This window comes from Diadema antillarum, unplaced genomic scaffold (assembly GCF_040938485.1).
Source record: "Diadema antillarum isolate AM-2024a unplaced genomic scaffold, OU_Dant_1.0 scf00000201, whole genome shotgun sequence".
NCBI classification, from domain to species: domain Eukaryota; kingdom Metazoa; phylum Echinodermata; class Echinoidea; order Diadematoida; family Diadematidae; genus Diadema; species Diadema antillarum.
The window spans coordinates 453,081-475,564 of NW_027271090.1; the positions used below are offsets into that span (position 1 = coordinate 453,081).

At 38.0% G+C, this 22,484-nt stretch overlaps 1 protein-coding gene across 1 annotated transcript; it reads right to left on the minus strand.

Annotated features, from left to right (window-relative positions):
* Positions 1-13,724: 13,724 nt before the first annotated feature.
* Positions 13,725-21,090, minus strand: LOC139723798 (major facilitator superfamily domain-containing protein 3-like). Its single transcript, XM_071635004.1, has 5 exons — positions 20,884-21,090; positions 19,728-19,831; positions 17,906-18,950; positions 16,646-16,810; positions 13,725-14,137 (listed from the first exon to the last, which is right to left on the minus strand). The coding sequence occupies exons 2-5, from the start codon at positions 19,809-19,811 to the stop codon at positions 13,860-13,862; spliced, it is 1,572 nt and encodes a 523-aa protein (XP_071491105.1). The 5' UTR covers positions 19,812-19,831; positions 20,884-21,090; the 3' UTR covers positions 13,725-13,859.
* Positions 21,091-22,484: the final 1,394 nt, after the last annotated feature.

Consider the following 22,484-nt stretch of genomic DNA (forward strand, 5'->3'; position numbering starts at 1 on the left):
ATTGACACCCCCCCCCCCCCCCCCCCCCCCAAAAAAAAAAAAAAAAAAAAAAAAAAAAAAAAAAAAGATATGTGTTCAGAAAAAAATGATATACAAGCATCTCTTTGTTCCAAGTACATTGTGTCACTGCTGGCAACCAGGGATAGCCTGGTGGTAGTGTCGCTCCGTGGAAAGCAGTGGATGACAGATTCGATACCCGCTGGTTTCTTTTTTCTGACATGCTTGTTAAATCAGAGATCAGCAGTTGTGATCTTACAAATTGTATTTGTAGAGGGAGTCAAAACTTGAAGAAAACTCACACTTCCAGCAACCCTAGTATGAGAATTGCTTCTACCAATTTAGGGGCATGAAGTGCTTGAATATCTCCTTGATTGCTCTTGGAACTGCTGTGATTTTGGTGTCTGACTGTTGGTAGTCCTGTATCAAATTTATAATGGCATGAAAATGCCCCATGGAACATAAACAATATTTCGAGCAGAAATGATTTATGGTAGGATTACTCCAGGCAAACTTTTGTTGTAAGCTTTAATATTATGATGTGATTGGGATGAAGCAGTATTTGGGAAAGTAGATGCATTTAATACCATCCCTTTAACTACTCCAATTTGTATCTACCATCTCAGCGACTGAACGACAGTGAGTAGGATGTGCTGAAAGTCCAAACTGATACCGTGGTCTAAATTTCTACATCCTGCTATTATTCTGCTGATAGTATTCAGTTTTACATCTCCTTAGATTTTTAAGAATGTTTATGTTACTATTGTTGATGTTGGTCAGTATGATTATAAGCATTCATTGTCATAATTATCTTCTTTTTTTGTCATTATCATCATCATCACTGTGATCAACAAGCTGATCATCATTGACACAGGCATCATTACAGATTTTATGACACTGCACTCTATAACAAAGTCTTCAAGACAGATGGTTTCCTTTCGTTATATTGGAATTCTGTTAAAGCCGAACAGCAAAGTACGTGAAGATGTATAGATGACAATATTGGGACCTGTATTTTTGACTTTGTTGTAAACGAGGATTTTGTTATAACCGTGTTCGTTATAACGGAAGTGCACTGGTCCATTCGTTGATTGTTGACATGAGATGTTGCAAACATCTCTGAACAAACGTAAAAGTTTGCTTCAATGTGAATCTGTACGGATGAACAGTAATGATGTCATAAATGAGGGTTTTCAACTCCAGTGGGTAGAAAGATGCACATTTGGTGATGAAAACAGGGGAAACGATTCCTGGTGGTGATCTTTTACCCAAGATGCCATAATCATTTTCTTAATTTTTGCCGTCTAGAGTGGTCACTCTGGGTTTTCAGCGGTTTTCGTCACTGGATTGATGCAATAGTATGGCTTTGACCATCTGGCCTCTCTGTATTGTTATTGATCTCTCATTTTTTTTTTTTTTAATCTCAGCTCCAAAGATCTAGTGTACCTTGTGCATAGTAAACAGTGGCAATCTTTAGCACTTTTTATACAATACTGGTTTATTGAACAATTTTCATGTACCAACAGTACCATGAAAGCTTGAAACTATTGTTTGTGTGGCTAACTAATGACTAAAATCCTGCAGATGGTGATACACGTTCACTGACATTAGTTGATGAATACTAATTAATGCTACTGTCAGTGGACTGACCATTACTGCTAAAACGGATGAAAAAAGAAAACACATCGTAGAAGAGCACCAACATCTTTGTGCTGTTCAAAAACATTATTATGCCCAAATGTTTTTTCAACGTTGTTCTAATATCTCCCTTCCTCTCTGCCAGTATTCAGTGGTAATGTGTTGGAGAAACTGTGAACATTTTCTCCAGCGTTATGTCCCAGCAACTCAGTTGGCGGTGATTGTATGTAGACAGTGTCTTTAGTACTTGTTTTATATGTTTATACTATTTATACATTTCCTGACTGTAGGTTTCCAAGCAACTCGTTTTGTGTCATCGCAAACAAGCAGCACATGCCGCGAAAGAGAATCAATTCTACAGCTCAAAAGTGGTACTTGCCTTCCATAATACCTGTAAAAGTAGGAGTGATTTACATGAGAAAAAAAATGACAATGTTACAGATCATGTTCTGAATGCATGATGCCTCGTTTGCTACGCTTTTCAACATGCAGAACTTAGACACATTATTTCAGACTTTACAATTACAGAATCCAAGAAGGACATGTCGAGGGTTTAGCTTTTCTTTCAGACATAGAATCTGAGATGTAAAATAGTCACATGAATTTCCTTTCATACAAGGGGATTATTTGGACATCTTCCTGGTACTACAGGAAAACAAAAATTACATGCAACTCGGTCAACTTTATGATGCGACCATGAATGGAGCTCCATGGCATGTTGGGAATACAAATCACCAGTGCACATGAAGTTTAGAACCTTTACAGCAGTAGAACTTAAGCTGTAGATCAGTGAGAATTTTGGCAAAATGTGATATTTGTTTGCTTGTGCAAGACATGACTGTGACATGATTTTCACAGCATAATTTCTTTTTTCCAAATACAGGCACGTAAAAAACAGACAAAAATATGATACAACGTATCTCAAAATTTAAATTATCTTATTTTGGATTGAAGTACTGAATGTCATCATCCTTGAGGGTGTGAAGTAGTGTATTGAATTTGATGATTTGAACATGGTCACCAATAGAAAGTAGTTTTGATGTCTTTTGATATTAAAATATGAATATTCTGGTCATGAATTCGTGAAGCAAATGAGGATTGTGCATTCGTTTGATAGCTCTGTCCGTCTGCATTTTGCTGTCAGCGGGGCAGTATATTTGCAGGTTCTGCATGGCTCTTTAAGCGTCTTAGCATTTGCCTCAGTACACTTACAATTTTCTCTGATCCTAAGCTTGCACTTCAAACTCTGGGGATCACTAATTAGATGTTTTATTTTGCTTTTAGAGGCCGCTTAATAAATTTACCGTTCTAATACTCTAAAGGGTAATTGAGCTCATTTTTTTCTTTTTCTTTTGCAACATCAGCTTCCGGCTCTCACAGGATTTAAGTGTTGACGACATGTACCTTGAATACATGAGAAACTCCAGTTAGCATCTTCTTGTTGTTTTCCATGGAATCTGCTTCCTTATGTTATTCTTCACATGGCTGTGTCAGTCAATCATGTTGATTATGTGACTGCTCCAGAGCTTCAAATATTTATTTTTAATTTTTTTTATTGTTCTTTATTGTTTGTTGTTGTTTTTTTATTAGAAAGAAGCTAATCCTACAAAGAGAATCTATGTAAGAGTATAACATACAGTAGATATCTCATGAGAATAGTTGTGGTGCCCTCAGCTGTGATGTCAGCAAAGCTAATTACAATCCTCCTTTGTTTTGTCAAAGTTTTATTTCCGTTGAAATGAATTCTCATGCAAGGTTTTCCTTCTTTCTTTCTTGCTTTGTTTAAAAAGACTTATTTGCTGATTTATCCAGGATATTAAGTCAGGACTTGACAAACCAGTCAAAACAAATTGGACATATCTTGAAGGCCAAATAGATTGAATTGCAGATGTATTCTTCCTTTGCTAGTGGGGTTTCTTGCAATAACTTTTTGATAGGTTTCCTAAGACAGCCTTTTGTATGTTTGTGTGTTTGTTTCTTCGTGTGATTTACCTGTGCTTTAGAAAATTCCACCCATGTAGGTTGGGCCATCCATATTAAACTTTGCGGACCTGCTTCTAAAAGATGTATGGCATTTAAACAAGTCCCTAAAGCCATGGATTGATATGTACAAACTGTATGGCTGCCTGTGTTTCACAATTTGGACACTGCACATAAATTGAACTCTTAAACGACGATGCCAGTAATTTAGAATGCGCACAGGATTGATGTGACTGTCATCAGCTGTCTTCAACTCACCTTACATCTCTAGTGTACCTGTGTGTTTGTAGCCATTGAGAACAGGGTTGAATAGTATTCTTGAAGTTCAGTATTCTGTGTGTATGTAGCAGTACTTCATTTGCTTTGTTGGTGTACTGTCATTTTTAGGTGCTACTTTTCTGTTTTACAATACTCTCAGAGGCTTATTTGAGTTTATTCTTTAAAATGTAGTTTCTGCTTGAATTTCCATCTCATATAACTTTCCTACTAAAGTAATGGATGGGGTGTATTATACATGGATCTGTGTTCTGTTGGGGAATAGGGGATATAAATGGTTATGAGCAAGATGTATTATTTGATGGATGTTTGTGTGTCGCAAACATGACAACTTCATTCCTTAAATATTAATTATTATCATTATTTTTGTAACCCGTTGAGGATGGGCTGTTTTGCTACAACATGCACTTCCCATAGACACAACTGCCTGAGTATACCAGGGACTCATCTTCAACGTGTTAATGTTGTCGCTGAACCAGGCAGGCTAAACTCTCTTGCGTGCAATTCGTAAATGCATCCAAAGCAATGTAATGGCACCATATCTAGAGGTTAAACCTTACGCAGTTCTTTTCCAGATCATGATTGCATGCAGTGTATGAGCCACGTTATAAAACTTTATTGTCTTCATGATTTCCATAGATACCAATCAGTTTATAATTTTAGTAATGTGGATAGACTTACAAATGGATCGCTGACTATTTTAGTCGCGACAAACCCACATCGTAATAAGCCATCCTGTAAAAATTTGCGGTTGCTATAAAGTCTTGAAACACACCCCGCATTCAAACGAAAGATGCATTACATGGAATTGCGAATGCACGATTATGGTCTGTGGCTGCCATGGAAATTCCCTCTATATATATTCTACCTGCAAATGGTGTTTGTGCTAAAAAAAAAAAATGAATAATTAAACACAAGTGTAGACTCTTTATGATCGTAAATGTAGGATGGCGAAACTGTGTCATCTGACACCATGTTTTTATTTGTGTCCTATAAGATCAAGATGCATGGTTTCACGTAAGATACTATCAAGGCTGCTTATGAAATATCAGTTGTAGTATCTGAATACTAGGGGAAAACAAGTACACGATCACCACAATAGCATCATTAAACTAGAGAGGGGCCGTCAAAGGCGGCAGACCCACGCCTAAGTACAAAGTCGGGGTAAACATAATGTGCATTCGGTCATCTACCAGAATTCGGCCACTTAATTGCCAGTGTGCTTTATCACCAGCCAGTGAGTTCTACCAAAGATCGTACACTGAAGTGTACGATCTTTGGTTCTACAGTCACATCACACGCAAATCACATAATTACACATACGGTATTAACACTCATTCACGTACAGGAAAGTCCTTAAGTCTCCTCCAAAAATCCATCGAAAATCCCAAATTCCACCGTCAAAAGTGCAGAATCGGAACTTTTCCAAGCGCGCGCGAATTAAGTCCAGTTTTAAGAGTATTGTCTACGCGACGGGTCGCGGAAAAAGCGCTAAAAATCGAGAAATACGCCGTTTTCTTGCGGGATATTTTGATTATAGCAAGCCGAGAGTGTGATGATATCAAAGGTCGTATGAGTGTACGATCTTTGATGGTATCCACAAAAGCAAAAAAGAAAAACAAAATTTACGTACCCCCTAGGCAATTACCCCTATGATTAGTGTCTACGGGAATTATTCAATGCAAGGGTTGAATGCAAATGTCTACTGCACCAGTATTCGGCCACCAACGAGCGCCGCAACGTCCCCGGTGCAATTTTGCACCAACAGTGTAGAGCGCGATGCATTTTCAGCGGCCTTGCACACGCATTGACATTGAGCACGCATATCGTGCAGTGTGACTGCGACCGAGCAAAATGCTCCTCCAACGAAAAAAACAATCAATGTTAATTTGAAAAATCATCAAATATCAAAGGTCGTATGAGTGTACGATCTTTGATGGTATCCACAAAAGCAAAAAAGAAAAACAAAATTTACGTACCCCCTAGGCAATTACCCCTATGATTAGTGTCTACGGGAATTATTCAATGCAAGGGTTGAATGCAAATGTCTACTGCACCAGTATTAGCCCACCAACGAGCGCCGCAACGTCCCCGGTGCAATTTTGCACCAACAGTGTAGAGCGCGATGCATTTTCAGCGGCCTTGCACACGCATTGACATTGAGCGCGCATATCGTGCAGTGTGACTGCGACCGAGCAAAATGCTCCTCCAACGAAAAAAACAATCAATGTTGATTTGAAAAATCATCAAAATACGGGCCAGTTTGTGATGACGGAGAACGAACTTTCATAAATCTAGAAGGACATAGTCCCTCAAATAGGCCTAAACGTAAATTTCGGAATTCTTACGAACATTTGAGCAGCGAAGTCGGATCGTTGGGGAGTTTATGTCTTCGTATGGTAGCGGAAAATCGCAAAGTGAGAAACGGGAAATTTTCGGAATGGTCACTATACCATGGGGTCAAAACTTCAAGGTCACACAGAATTTGCAAGGGTCAACCGATTATCACCAAAATCTAATCGATTCTTTCCTGTCATTATCCAAACATTCCCTGAACATTTCGTGCAAATCCGTTTTCCCGTTCTCTTGTTATCTTGTACACAAACAAACAAACAAACAAACAAACAAACAAACATACAAACAAACAAACAAACAAACAAACAAACAAACAAACAAAAAACAAAAAAACAAACAAACAAACAAACAAACAAACAAACATACGGAACCCTTTACATAACCCCCTGCCGATTTTCATCGGCGTGGGTAAAAAGAGAATTTAGGCAGTGCTGGTATTCTTTAGAAAATGTAGGTTGCTTTTTCCATGTGCTAATCAGTGTGTGTCGATTAGGGGTGGGTTGTTTCCCAAGTTCAGTGAAAAGCACAGTGTAATTTTTGTGTTATTTGTACCACCAGATTTAACCATCTCCGCTTGTGGTACAAGTCCTTGCTGACATGACTTTGATCAGTATGGATGTCCAGTGCACTGGTGGAAACACTGTACATTGTACATTATTCTCCTTCAAAATCAGTTAAAGAGAGTTGATGTCAATAGAACTTTGCCCGACCCAATGATGTTGATTGTGTAAAAATGAGTCTTTTAGTGACACAATGACACAAGTTTGTGAAATTTTCACCCAGAGTTGCAAAGAGTCAGAACTTGTGATTAATTGAGTGTCAGTGTATTAAGCAGCGTGTAAATTTGAGGGGGGGGGGGGGGGGGGAGGGGAGGGTTGTTGCATTGTGTCCACCAGTATATAACTGTGATGTTTCAATTTAGATAAGACGCGGTACCAAGTCACCCTACGTAGATGTTATAGCAGTGATAGACCTGGGTAGCTTGTGGAGTATGCTCATGTACCATGCACTGATCATTATTATGTTTAGAGGAATAAGAGGAGATTTCCATTCTTCCCATTCAAATTTCCATGTAGCACCGAATTTTATGATTTCATGCAAGCAGTGGCATGGATGGTCAGATGTGCACAAAGACTGCTATAATGTTCTTGACGAGAATCAAGTTTACTATGTTTCCAATACATATGATAGGGTTACAATGAGCCACCATACCCTTAAAGTTTGATCATGTGTTTGTATGAATACGATGTGAACATTGGAACTTCTTGTTTGTTTGTTTGTTTGTTCGTTATGATTGAGAAATCATGTTTATTTTATGTTGTTGTTTTTTCCAAGATGCAACACGATTTCATGACTACTAATAGTTGGTGAAAATGATTCTATGGCTATCAACTCTGCATATTAAAAGTTGGGTCAGTCCCGACTTCAGAATAAGCTTCAACTTAGACAGTGTTGGTTTTAGACAATGAAATGAATACAGTGTACACAGTTTTTACGTCATGGTCCTGAGAATTTACACATTTATGTACTTTGACTGAGGCAAAGGTTTGACTCATGTGGAGTTGAATGTGCTTGAGTACGGTCAGATCAAGCTGAAGCAGAATTATTCATAAACTGTCATTTTGATTCGATAATATTATATGCAGATATTGGTCTCGCAGTGTGAGGGCATAACAGTTGATACCAATGACATCGTACTCTACTAAACAGAGATTGATGGGCATTTTGAGTTCTGTCATGTTTGTAGACGTCCTTCTCATTTCGTTGCCTCGAGAGAGCGGGTCAGTGTAAAGCATATACATAGGCCGCACAGATAAATGCCATTTATCGAAGCATACGTACATGTAGTAACAACAAGAAGGGCATTCTTTATTCAGAATTGCCTCACATGATGTAGTTTTCACATGTTTCATACAGTGGACTCCCATTATAATGACGTCCTTGGGACCGGCAGTGTTGTTTCGTTACTGTATATCGAAATTTTGTTATAACCGAACAAATAAACAATTGAAGACATAGAGACAATAATGTTGCAGCCTGAATGTTTACTTCATTATAACTGGAATTTCATTGTAACCGTGTTCGTTATAATGGGGGTGCACTGTACATCAATTTAGTTTGAAGATGAGAAGAGTTTTTGTGCATAGCTGCAAATGAAGAGAAAAACAGTGAGCATATGTAATTCCCATTTGCGTGATCATTAGCTACCTTAGACTTGATGATTTTTAAGTTAAACTAGTACTATCATATTGATGCCAAATGATAATGACAGGAAATAATGTGTAGACATTTTAACGGTCTCAGAATCAAGTATCTAAACTTTACAAGGACCGTGTACCTTTAGCTGGGCCTGTTCGGCATGATGTATTCAAATTTGTTAATGTTACGGAGGCCAAATGTGTTAGAATTTCATTTGTTATCTCGTACTTGTACTTTTACAGATGGAAGTGCTCTTTGAAAACACTGGGTTTTTGCTATGTCTGGCAATCCATGGGAAATCTTAGACGAGTTTGGTGGATTGCCAAGAACAATCTTTCGAGATAGAACTCATAAAATTTGAATACATTATGACGTTGATGTGTAAGCACGTGCAGCATTCTTCGTGTGTAATTCTTTAAAATTGAAATACACAATTACAGCACAGGGAAACCCTGGCCTTATATAACAAGCTTGCTTTAATATGAGGAGGTACTGCTTTTAGCAAGGTGATTTGGTAGTGCCGAGTTTCCATTATTGTACTTCACTGGTTTCTTCTTTTGCAACAAGGTAATGGTTTTAACAGGGCAAAAAAGGCAGTTCTAATGACCTTGTTATACCAGGGTTTCCCTTTACCCTTCAAGTGATTCTTGATAAATTTTGAGTTTAAGGAGTAGGAATGGGGGCGGGTGATGAATTTGTCCATATTTTATGAGAAATTTTATGTGCTCACATTTTAGGCCATTTTTCAGTGTGTAAAATCAACATCAATGTAATAGACATACATTTGTATTTAATAATTCAAGTACATGTAGGCATCATCCCTCTTGTGGTCAACTTTAAGAGCATCAAGAACAATTAAGACATTTTTGTAGCATGTTTTGATACCCTCCTATGTAGTGTTAATTTTGTGAAATCTTCCTCTTCCAGTGAGGTCGTTTCTTACTTTGTTTCTTACCGATGTGTGTTGATTATGTGTTTACAATTTCTCGATCATAGTGTACTATAGAAGAACTATCTTAATTCTATTATTGATTATCTGTACATCTATGTATGCATTGTAAGTATGTATGATAATGATTGGATTAGAAATTACAAAAAACACACATGAAAAATTAGTGTGTTTCCATATTCAATGTCCTGTCGTTCGATTCTGATATTTTCATTCGAGAGAAGTTTGTGTGGTTTTTGCTGTGATGTATGTCTGCTTTAAAGTGATTATTTTCAGTCAAGACTCAAGACTCTCTAGTACATGTCATTGTCATCAAAATACAATGTAGTTTTCCTTGATACCAAGTGCCGACTTGACAACCAACATATAGACTGTTGAAGTACCTCCCCAATGCTGCCATTATCAACTTCAATTGATTTTCTCAAGTGGTGGCACCACATTATCCCATAATTGACACAAGATAGGCAAAATGAATAAGGAATTTTCAATGTTATGTGGAGTTGGAACATGATTGAAGATGGTCAAACAGCCAATCAACAGCCAAAGCAAGTACAATGCCTACAGAAGGCAGGGCTCAACACTAACCTTTTTTTTGTCTGGTGGCCCCTCAGGTCACTAAAATACACAATTAAATCTGAAATTTTAGTGGCCGAAAAAGATACATTTTAGATTGGCCTGAAATAAGAGCAAAAGAAACAGTCCATTTTGAATCTTACCGTGCAGGTGCCTGTTCAGGGCAACGAAAGATAAATTTGATGACCCGACACCAATTGATTTTTTAGTGGCTCCGGGCTACCATGCAGGCCGCTTGGCCACCACCAATGTCAAACCCTGCAGAAGGTCACGCGATACGACACCTTAACCACACAGGAAGGCTAAACAAAGATGTGAATATTCATTAAAGAAGTTTACCCGATCCGATGGCCACATGAAGGAAACGCAATGGCCAGGGGCGGATCCAGGAATTCTGTAAAGGGGAGGCGCCTTTGCAAAAGTAAAAAAAGGGGGGGGGGGGCGCACACACCCCCTTTTTTTTCTTTTCTATCTTTTGTTTTAGCCAAAAATAAAGAGGGGGCGCGTGGCCGGTGCGCCCCCCTCTGGATCTGCCACTGAAGGCTAGACAAAGATTTTGCCACCACTCACAAAATGGGAGCATGAAAAATGTTACCCGCAGTCATTGATATCTAAAGATATCTTCATGAATAACTAATGTTTCTACAATTAGAGCCAAATTGGAGGATATCCTTTGTCTTGTGCCCAACTTTGCTCAGTTTTGGACAGTGTGACACCTGCATTTGATAATGTACAGTGCACTCCCGTTATAACGAAATGCTCGGGACCGGCAGTTTTCTTTCGTTATAACCGAACAAATACAATATGTAACGAAAACAAGGAAGCCACGCATATATGATATTCTGTTTGTTGAATACTCGTCATACACTGGAAAGCTATGTGAACAATGAAACAAATAGTTAATCAATTTCAGATTAGTGTATTACAATAACGCAAGTTCCCCTCGGAAACTGTGCGTGACACACCAAGTGAACACACAGTGATGTAACGCGTTCGCCCATGCAGAGATGCTGTAAAAATGCCTTGTTCCGCTACGTATTTTTGAAAGCGATTTAAGCATTTCGTTATAACGGGGCACATTTCTTTTGCTTTTCTTTGTCAGTGGTGCTCGGAAAAGACTTTATGATAACGAAATTTTCGCTATAAACGTGTTTGTTATAAGCAAATTTTGTACCATAGACTTTAATGGCGATAATTTTGGGACCAGAAGTTTTACTTCGTTATAACGAAATTTCGTTATAACCGTGTTCGTTGTAATGGGAGTGCACTGTAGTTGGTCTTATACTGGTATCTGTTTCCTCTTCATACAGGACCAATGGCTGATGAATGTGTGTTCAGAGGGAATTTTACCCAAGTATAAAATTTAGTTTTACAAAGAGAGTGCTGCTATTAATGGTTCCGTGGCATTTGCTCCTGCGACAATAAGCTGCTCCCATGAAAAATCTGCACCCTATAGCCAAACAAAAATTCTAGTCAAAACATAACCCTAACCCTAATCCTCGCATCAATCTAAACCTAAAACCCTATTACAACCCTACCCTAATCCCAAGTCCTTGGAGAAAATGAGATCGGAGCAATTGTCACAGAAGTAAATGTCATGTCCCCTGCCATTATATGCACACACACACACACACACACACACACACACACACACACACACACACACACACACACACATGTACACATACACAAAGATACAAAAGAAAAGACCAAAATCTTCATGTTGATCATGGTACAAGTGTATAGAATAGAGTTTATTCTTAATTTGTGAGTTAAGATGAAAGTACACTACTGACAGAAGATTCGAATACCCTGAAAATATAGGACATAAAAATGATCCACAAACTTGTTCAAAAAATATGTGAAATAGAAAAAAAGTACCAGAAAAGAAGATACACATGTAGTCTTAGAAAAAAAAAATGCGTATGAAGTCAATTAACATTGATGTTGCCAAAAATGTACTCACTACACACACACTTGCTAGTACATAAATTGTTCTTGTCAAGGAATGTTTGTTTGCTTGTTTGTTTGTTTGTGTGTTTTTTTTTTTTTGAATTGCCATTTCCAGCAATTACAATTGTATCTGATTAAACTTATGGTCAGATTCATTTGAGATGAATTTGGTCATCAACTTGTTCCAGTCACTTGAACCACATGCTCATCTTTTCTTAACTTCATGATTTTCCCTTCTTTTTCTGTTCTTTTCTCCTCATTTTTTTAATGCTAAAAAAAAAAACCAAAACAAAACAGAGGTAGTTCTTCTTACAGGTTCATCTGTACTTGTTGGTCTAAAGAATCAGTGTTCACTAAGAAAGACAGTGTGAAGGGAGGTAGGTCATCGAGTCTAAAACTGTATAATATCTATAAATAATATCCACATCTGTATACAGTGTAAATACTATTCAGCCGAAGTGATGATACCTGCAAAATATTTTGTATACCTGTATACATTTTTCAACGAAGAAACGTCATGTCAGCTATTCATAAGAGAATCATGCTTCAGTGAAAAAACAAAACAAAACAAAAAACAACACTGGCATCTAATATCACTATGACAACATGGTATCAATGAACTCCTGTGGCGATTTAAAACTTGTCGGTGTGAAGTGTTTATGATTCAAAAGATATTTTTTCTAAACACTATGTTTACATTTAGATACACTATATAATTATGATTGTCCATTTGGGATATGAAAGGAAGATTTTCTTATACAACTGTATTCTCAAATCTTTTATTACATGCTTCCATTATTATTTTAAAGCAGTGCAAGTGTACACTGTAGGCACAAAAGGTGATATATTTCGATTGATTAACAATAATTTGTATTTTATTTTATAATAGCCACAGAAACTATGACCAATTACATCAACACTGATAAACTAGAAATTTCCAAGCCACATACTAAACATTACTTGGTTATAAAAACATATTTTTAAGCTGTCCAAACATGTTACAGTGGTTGTTTTTCAGAAAAGCATTTGCATCAGACCTTACTGTAATTTTGAATAGGTGCTGACTCTAAAGGAATGGTATAGTATTGGTGGTGCTGAGGATTTGGCTTTTAACTTTTTGCGAGATACCAAGAAACCACTTATGAAATGGTACTGAGCATGCCATAAAGAGGAATTCAAAGTTATTTGATGAAAATTGGTTTTGGAATGGCTGAGATATCCAAAAACAAAGTAAAACAAAGCGATTGTAATAAAATGTGGGTCCCACATTTTATTAGTATTGCTCTGTTTTGGGTATCTCAGTCATTTCATAGCCAATTTTCATCAAATAAACGTAGAATTCCTCTTGGAATTACATGCTCTTTCATATTTCATAAGAGGTTTCTCACTATCTCATCCAAAAATGTTAATAACCTGAAGTTACGAGTAGGTCTCAACCAAAACTATACGAGCCCTTTAATATAGAAGGTAACAGAGAGAGAGAGAAAAAACACACACGAAATACCAGTTCTTTTCTATCAATGAAACAGAATCAATATTTTGTAACAAATTTTACGCATTATACACTATCAATTTGATACATTTTCTCCAGGCGTTCAGGCCATGTGCAGTCATGACCTCAAAATGACACTACACAGGCTACAGCCACATGAGTGTGGTTCTTATCTGTTCAGTGTCACTTTGAGATTTAAGAAAAATACATTCTGTGTGTTTTGACATCTGTCTATTGAATTGACAATAATTATGATTATTTTTGTTTCAACTTCTACACCACTTGCCACTGAATAGATGAGATGCTAGAATCATGGTCTGCAGTGTCTATGTGTAAGCAAAATAGTCAGAATTGCTGAAATTTCAGAATTGTGCCGAGATAGTGGCTTTGAACCTCTGTATTTCATTTCTGTCCAGTCGTCATCTATTATTGTTATTCTCAAGAGCATTACTTGCTATTGATCTTTGAAAGAAGAAAGAGAGGTAGCAATGAAACGAGAGTAAAGCTGCGGAAGACCCAGGCGTAGCCGAGGTGATCAACAGCGAGACCTGCCAGCGAGGTAAAGACGACCTTCCCTACAACCTCTGCAGTGGCCATGGTGGTGTGATGAAGGGCCTGCGTGGTGGGGTCCTCCGCCCTCTGGGAGTACAGCATCATCATGGTGAAGGTTGCCGTGGTGATGGCCCCACCCAGCAGTAGAAGGAGGTACACTGGAACACACATGTCTAGTCAGAAAGAAGAGAGAAAGAGAGAGAGAGAAGGTAAAGAAAATAAAAAGATTTTATGTGAGACTGAACCTCGCTATGCTTTCATCCCTATAACTCAAGCTAAGGATAGATATGATTTATTGGCCCAAATTCACGAAGGTGGTTTAAATTAGCCTTTGCAAAGGCAGCTTGCAATGGACTCGCACACAGCTAGTGTAGTGAGCGGTGGACTCACACAGCTCTGCTCGCAGGTTGCTACACTAACTGTGACTGTGCACGTCCACAAATTATTGCTAACTGCCTTTGCAAAAGTCTACTTACAATGTAGTTGTAGGTTTAGATTCAAGCCATGGTCTACAGTGTAAGATATGCGTGAAATAAGCATACCTTTGACATGCACACATCAATGCATGTTTGTTACTGGACGTCTGTTGGCGTATGCAATCTGTCAATTGGATTTATGCATAAGAAATTTGCATGAACCATACACGGTCTAAATTCAAACACCTTGTGAATTCAAGCCATTGTGTCTGATCTGACGTACAGTTGTAGTGCATGCAGCATGGAGACATCATGCCAAAATCACATCGCCTCGAAGTTCTCATTTTACCCATTAAAGGTGAATAAAATGGAATTTACTTAGAAGTTGACATGCACTTTGATCGATGCGCCATCAACCAGACACTAACTAGCTGGTGTAGCAAAAGGCTCTAATCCTTCAGAATCAAAGCCAAAGCAATACAATAAGTTAAAATGTTGATAGGGTGTCAAATGAAGCCACAGCTTCACACAAAATCTGGACGTCTCTGTAATCAACAAAGAAAACAAAAATGAAGACAACTAAATGACCCTTAATATGAATATCACACAGTAATCTAAGCTACCAATGTTGCTGGACCAAATTTCGAATTCCTCTCCCTTTATTTGCATAAACTATACATGGTCTAAATTCTTTTCTTTTTTTCGTTTTTTTCTTCTTATGATTGCTTCAATTTAGTGTATTAGAAAGTACCTTTGTGTAGCACCCGCCAAGGGCCACAGGCACCAAGAGAATATCACTGACTAAAGCAGGAGGAGAGGCCATAGCATTGCTTCAGTCAGCGACATGGCCACTGATCACTATCTCTTTTAATATCTGGAGCTTCCTTGGAAGAAGCTCCTCTTCCTTACTCATTTGTGTTCACACTCTTCTGTTATGTTATCTTGCTAACATATGCAATCACAGTCACGTGGACATAATATTCCCTAATGAAAAAGAATTGTTTCATTAGCGTGGTACCAACACCACTGACCCACTACTTGTCTCACTTACTTCAATCCAGGAGTGAAAAAAGAGATACTTACAAATCAGTCTGAGCCGCATGTAATGGTTGTTACATTCTACAACAGTCGACAGCAAAAATATTGCTATGACACGGAGCACACACAGCACTGCCAGGCATTGGGGAAGAGTCCTTCGCAATGGCAAATAACATGAAGAAAGAAAGATGCAATTACAAACAACTGTATTAAACTGGCAGATAACACTTGCTCATTTCTTATCCATAGCTATAAAAGACACAAGACATACCGGTAATTGGTTTGTGACTTTCAGTCTTTTTTTTCCACTACGCCCACTCCCACTTTCGCCTTCTACAATGGAGGCACAAGTGATTAAAATGAAGTTATCCTACATGTATTACACAATGGCCTTCATGTTTTGCATTCATCCCATATATTTCAACTCATTGAAAAACAATGAAGGAACAATCAATTACATGAAGTTATCCCATATTACACAAAGGCCTTCATATATTTTGCATTCATCCTATATATTTTAACCCGTTGAGGACAGGCTGATTTTGCTACAACACATATTTCCCATAGACACCTGCCTGAGTATACTCTGGCAGACTGGTCTTCAATGGGTTAACTTTAAATACCCTGCAGCATGGGTAGAGAGGGTTGGTTCAGATTGATCTTCATGCACTTCCCATTCAGAGTATATTTGAAAACCACGACTAGCGCAGCCTTGGTCGGGAAGAATCGCTCAGTCAGTGAATGTATGCACCGAAGCATACACTCATCAGTAATGTTCAGATTCAGCCGAATGTGTGCTGCTGTAGACAAAACTGTGCACAATTCATTATGGGGGATTTCTGAATTTATCAGAGTCGTGCCACAGAGTCTTATGACTTGCAAAATGTCAGAAAATTTTTCTGTGCTATGTCAGTAAAACTTGACTAAAAGATCCTGAATCACTTGTGCATGATAATGGAAGATTCATACAGGCCACAAGGAAAATGACAGCCTGCTCTTTGACATGTCATATCAAGTGATTAAGCATGGTGAGAATGTCTCACTGTTCGGTATTAAACATGAACACTATTAGAACTTTTTAACATGTATGCTTCAAATGCTCACCATATTGCCGTGCTCAAAAAACTGTGAAACATATCAATCTGGTAATCGTAAGATGTTTTCACTATGTTTAGAAGGGTGTCAGCATGTCATGTTAACATGGACTGGCGTCCATAAATGTCAAACTGGTGCACCTTTTTGCGTCCATCCTGCTGACCAGCCGGGCACCCATCAGTGAGCCGGCGATGGAGATCCACTGGCTCAGCATACCGGTCCACAAGGCCACCTGTCTCGCAGAGACACCGGTATCCAGCAAGTAGAGGGGAAAGAGACTGGTTCCTCCCTGCTCGCCTGAAAGACAAGAAAAGTTTGCTTGTTTCGTCATTTGCTTGCTTGTTACCTCCGCCAAGGGAGGAGGTTATGTTTTCATCGGCATTTGTTTATTGTTTTGTTTGTTTGTTTCTCTGTGTGCAAAATAACTCAAAAAGTTGTGAACAGATTCGGATGAAACTTACAGGAAAGGTTGAGTTCTAATGACACAAGAAACAGATGATTAAATTTTGGTAGTGATCTGAGAAGTCTTTATGGACCTAATGAAAGATGTTCAATATTTTGGCAAGAAGGGTCAATGAACTTGGGAGTTCAAGCCTTGCATTTTTTTTAAAGGTTTTAAATATGCGCACTAAAGTGCATGCTCTAGTTTCTGCTAGGGTGAGGAGCGCTGCGCAGCAGGAAGTTGATAGTGTAACAAAAGGCTTCTATATTGAGAAATCGGCAATTTTCAGCATGCATAATATGTATGGTGGAAATCACTGATCTCTATGGAAGAACAAGATCAGTGGTGGAAATGAGCTGCATGCTTGGCGGAGGTCTGCGCTCCTAGAGTGCATCTCTAGTTTGCTTGCTTTATTGCCTGCTTGTCATAGTAACAAACAAAAGTGAATTTATTGATGTCACCTTAGCCTACAAGCAAGGCTGATTTTTTGGAAGCAAGAGGGCTGGAGAAACTCAAGAATTGTGTCATTCTCTTACCTGTAAAAAGGAGCAGTAGGGCCTATCAATATGTCAACATTTTATGGATGGAAGAGTTGGGTAAACCTTCAAGTAGTGGCCACACTCAAGACTGATGACCTGACCAAAAAAACGTATTCATCAAAACTACAAAAAATTGAAATTAACTATGACAGTATCTAAACAATATGATTAGATAGAATATTCACTTCCCACACATTACTTTCTTCAGCTACATAGATACATTTTTTGGTCAATTGTGGGTTAAGAAAGGAATCTCCATCACATTTCTGACATATCATATTCCTCCTTTACATGAAATAAAAACAAATCAGATATTTCATACTGATATCAGAATCATTTCAAGTTACCAGGAAAATGGTAAAAGCATTTACTGGAAAATATTGTAATGCATTTAATTCATAGGAGCCTTACCAAGCTTGTATGTCAGAAGGTATAGTATCAGCCATCCTGTATCTGGTACTGAGAAAATAGCAGCAAAGTTCTGTAGGGTTGACAGCTTCCCCTCAGCCTCGTCGATGTGTGTCTGGCATGTGGAAAGACATGCTGAATAGTGATTGTGGTCAAGGTTTACATTTTGAGCATGTGGCTGCAGAGTTTCCTTTGATCTTGCACACATGTGTGAAAATTCATTTTGGCCATTCCTACTGTCACAATTGGTTTGTTCTTTTGATGTCTTTTGCGGAAGACAAAGACTGGATGTGTCCTTGGTTTCTAATTGATGTTCAGCTCCTACGCCCTTGCTGGTCTTAATAATGGTTGATGTTCTCAGATTGTATCTGTGTCTTGGGAAAACAGCATTTTCTTTGTAAGGTTGATCGGGTGATCTACACTGCTCACAAGCACTTCCTTCATTTCCATCCTGTTTGGTTGTAGAGCGCTGCCTTTTTAGAACAGATGTGGAGTCACGCTGCACTATTGCACTGTAATTCTGTGGTCCCTCTTGTGAGTTGTGACTTGACTTATGCTCATCAGCGAAAGTTTGCGGCAGGAAGAAATGCACGGAGAGGGTGCACACCGAGTACAGCGTCGCTATAAACAGCAACAAGGCACTCCAAGGGAAGAGTTCGCTGGCCAAGGTTAGAGCGCCCCCACCCAGCATTGCTCCAAGCTTGTACCCAACAACCTGGATGGCGTTACCGGCGGCCAGCTGTCCAGGCGACAGTGACCGGATGGCAAACGTGTCCACAGATATGTCCTGGAGAGACACTAGAATGTTGACAGTGAGCATCGCTACACTCAGCAAACCTATCGACTGAATGCTGATGACTGATGTTAGTGCAAAGACCAGAGCCAGGCCACCCAGAGTGTAGGTCAAAGGTCGCTGCACGGAGCCTGAGCTGGTCACCAAGGGGACCCACAGGAGCTTCAACATCCAAGGGAGGTTGAGGAACCTGAGGAGTGAGACTTCTGTCAGTGAAGTTCCCCCAGCATGCAGTAAGATGGGTAGGAAAGCAACCTAATAAAATCCATAGTGCAAATGCAAATAGAAAAGGAAAACTACAATTCAGGTAACATTTTTACACTATTTGAAAAGTTCCATGGCAGCGAATGAAATAATATGCAAAGATTTCAACAAAGATAATAAACACCAGGATTAAGAGAATAATTATATATCTGCGTCAAGAAAAAATGGTCAAATGTTGTTTTTACATTGTACCTGTAGGAATATCATTTTCCAAAGTCATCATGTGGATGACAAATTGGGAATCTTAGATGTTACACAAGTTCCCTTTAACAGTGTGAACAAGTCACTCGTCAAAATTTGATTTCTTCATTTCCCCACACAAGGTGGGAGAGAGAGAGGGAGAGAATAGTTGGTATTGTTTATACACAAATTTCTATTATTCATTATTTTATTGTTTATAAGAATTTATATTCTTTGATAAATACGATGATAAATAGTGACAAATCATAATAAACTCATGTTTACACGAGTCATGAATGTTCCAAGAATATCAGGCAATTCATATCGTCTCATAATTAAGCTCATGTTCATAACATTCCATGGGGTCACAGAGCTTTTCTCTAACTGTCTGCATCAACAATTTACAGTTATACTAATTAAGAAAAAAGTATATTCCTTTTCTAAAAGATATCAGTGTCTCATGTATTTAGAGTTTATAACATTAATACATTACAACTCTTCTGTTGCAAAGTCAGACACACACACTACACATTACACTATGTGATGTGAATAATGCACTCCAATATCGGATGCATGAGCAGCAGTTACCTGAAATCCATATGGTACCCCCTGAATACCATACAGCAGCATCAGCCAGTATAGCTCCTTTGAAATGTTTATCATCATGATCATAGTAAATTATCTGCTACATTCTGGCAAAAAACGAACAAACAAACAAACGAACAATCAAATAGAAAAACATAAACACTTCAAGGGAAGAAAACATGTTATATATTATGTATGCAATCCAAATGCCTATTTCTGCCCTTCCTTTTTATCAAAGTCTAAGAAATATATACTTCTAAAAATACAGAATGCTGCCATATAATTATGTCTATTCTCCATGGTTCAGTTCTATTCAATTTAAATTCGATTTCAATTTCAATTTCAATTTATTTTTTTCAATTTCACAAAGAATAACAAATTACAAAATTGTAATATTGGGCGAAAAGACAAAAATCAATGATTTGACAATCATGACAGATAGCTGATAAGAGACTTAACGTATTTATACATCAGGTGGAAAAAAGATATGAGACCCGCTGAAAAGCAATGCTTGTAAATTGCAGAAACTCCTATTTACAAATACAAACTGTTTGATAATAGGTTCTGGCGGCTTTTGACGCAATTCCGCCATCATTCCTCTTTTATTTCTGAAAAGAAAGAAAGAAGAAAAAATAAAAAACAGAATCAGCATCAAGAGCCACCAGGTACACAAGACTGAAAATTTCAGCCTGAAAACTATCTACAATATATACATACAGTATGCGGAGATGAAATGATAATTGTGGGGGGGGGGGGATGCAGCACACTGACGGATGTAAATAAATAATGATAGACCTGCACTATACTTCATTCATACACACACTTTGTTGCAGGGCAAGGATAGGGTAAGTGTTATATTTGAAGTTTCATAATGAGTCCCTTTCACAAAATAGATAAAGATTTCTGGAGGCTCTGCCTGACATGGTTGATATACAGGTTATAGATTCTAACGTTAGACTACATGTACTCAGTACCGTACTAGATCTATCACGATCCCGATGTGAAGAAAAAAACAAGTGAAATACACTGACGTCACTGTATTACTATTATTATCAGACACAGAGCGCAGAGCAGATTGCTTGACTTTTTTTTTTTTCAATGCAAGCTTGATAGAAATACAAATTACTACAAAATTAGAAAGTTTTCTGACATTGCTTACCTGATCTGGAGAAAGCTGACCGATCTTTGGTGCCAAAAAATGATTTATTTTAAATACGAACAATGTTGAGCGTGCACATCTCATTGCTTTTCTATATATGGGACTATTACAAATACTTCCTATCTTTTGAGCTGGGGGAATTTCCGGAAAACAAAGGAAAGTTCATTTACATTTACACAGAGAATTTGAGGCACATCTACATCACAGCCATCCAGCAACTCCTGTCATTGCCAACATCAGAATATGAAATGAAACACCTGCGTTTCTGATATTTGTTCGTTCAGGATTTCTTCGTCACTCGGCAGCAGAACGTCGGTAGATTTAGTCTGGCTTCCAGACCCTCTGTTTTTACTACTGAACAGAATACAGTATTGACGCCCTCAACGTCGAAAACTGGAGCAGGTTCAGGTGAATTGGTTAGGTACACAGAAATCTACACACATAGAGTTCTGTGGTTAGGTAGAGTAAATTTGCGCTGAGGGGTTTTTGTTTGTTTGTTTGTTTGTTGTTGTTTTTAACTTGCTTGTTATCTGATATCTGATATCTGATTGCTATCGTTGTGCGAATAAAATCTGAATACATTTTTTTTTTTCTTTTAAGATGAGGGATCCCATAGAAGGCAGCAAATTTGTAATAGAAGGGAGAAATGTTGTCAGGGTGGTTGCATAGGGCCTACACGACTTGAATATAGGTAACTATAGTAAGTAGAAGTGTTAACTTCTCGACACCTCCCCTCTCGAACCCAGGCTCTGTATAGGGTCCTTCTTCTCCCCTTCACGGCATTTCCCGAGAATCTGGAACAATCTTCCCACTGATGTAAGGGATGCCGCCAGCTATGTTTCCTGTCTTCCTTCCTTAGTTCACTGAAGCAATCATTTTTGTGTGATTAAAGGAAACCAAAACCCGAAGAGAAATGTGGATTTAGTGAAAGCAGCAACATTAGTAGAGCACATCAGTGAAAGTTTGAGGAAATGGGACAATCGATGCAAAGTTATGACTTTTAAAAGTTTTGGTGTTGAAACCACTGGATAAGGAAACTGCTGTAGTACTCGAGCTTATGACATCATGTATGGACAACAATTATAAAGAAAAAAAAAAGAAAATTCAACATGCTTTCACTTTTCTAGTGTAATGAAAGAGCACTTCAATAACCGCACGTTCAGAAAGCAGGAATAATTACTATCCTTAACATTATGTCAGTATCAAGTTGATGGAATGTGTAATTTTCATGAAAATGATTTTCTTTGTGGAATTCTCTTTATATCATGTGTGGAGTTCCCCAAGGAAGCATTCTTGGTCCACAGTCATTCTCTATTATTTAAATGACATCCGATGTTCTTCAAGTGTTGTCTCTTTTATCCTCGAAGAAGTTGCTGATTATTCAAATTTATTCTATACTCATAGTGATCCTAATAGTTAGTAGAAGTTTTAAATGTATACACATGTAACTAATTGGATAAAAGCGAATAAATCATCTTCAAATAAAAAAAAAAAACATTTCATGTTATTTAACTCGGTTAAACAACTTCCTGAATAAGTGATACTTAATAATTCTGTCATTAAAGAAGTCAAGATCACAAAATTTCTAGGTAGGCCTATTA

Coding starts and splice junctions, on each gene's coding strand:
- LOC139723798 (XM_071635004.1), bottom strand. CDS start 19,811: ATGATCATGATGATAAACATTTCAAAGGAGCTATACTGGCTGATGCTG. Junction 16,811..17,905: donor CCTTCTGACATACAAGCTTG/GTAAGGCTCCTA, acceptor CTTGTCTTTCAG/GCGAGCAGGGAGGAACCAGT. Junction 14,138..16,645: donor GGACGCAAAAAGGTGCACCA/GTTTGACATTTA, acceptor CTTTCTGACTAG/ACATGTGTGTTCCAGTGTAC.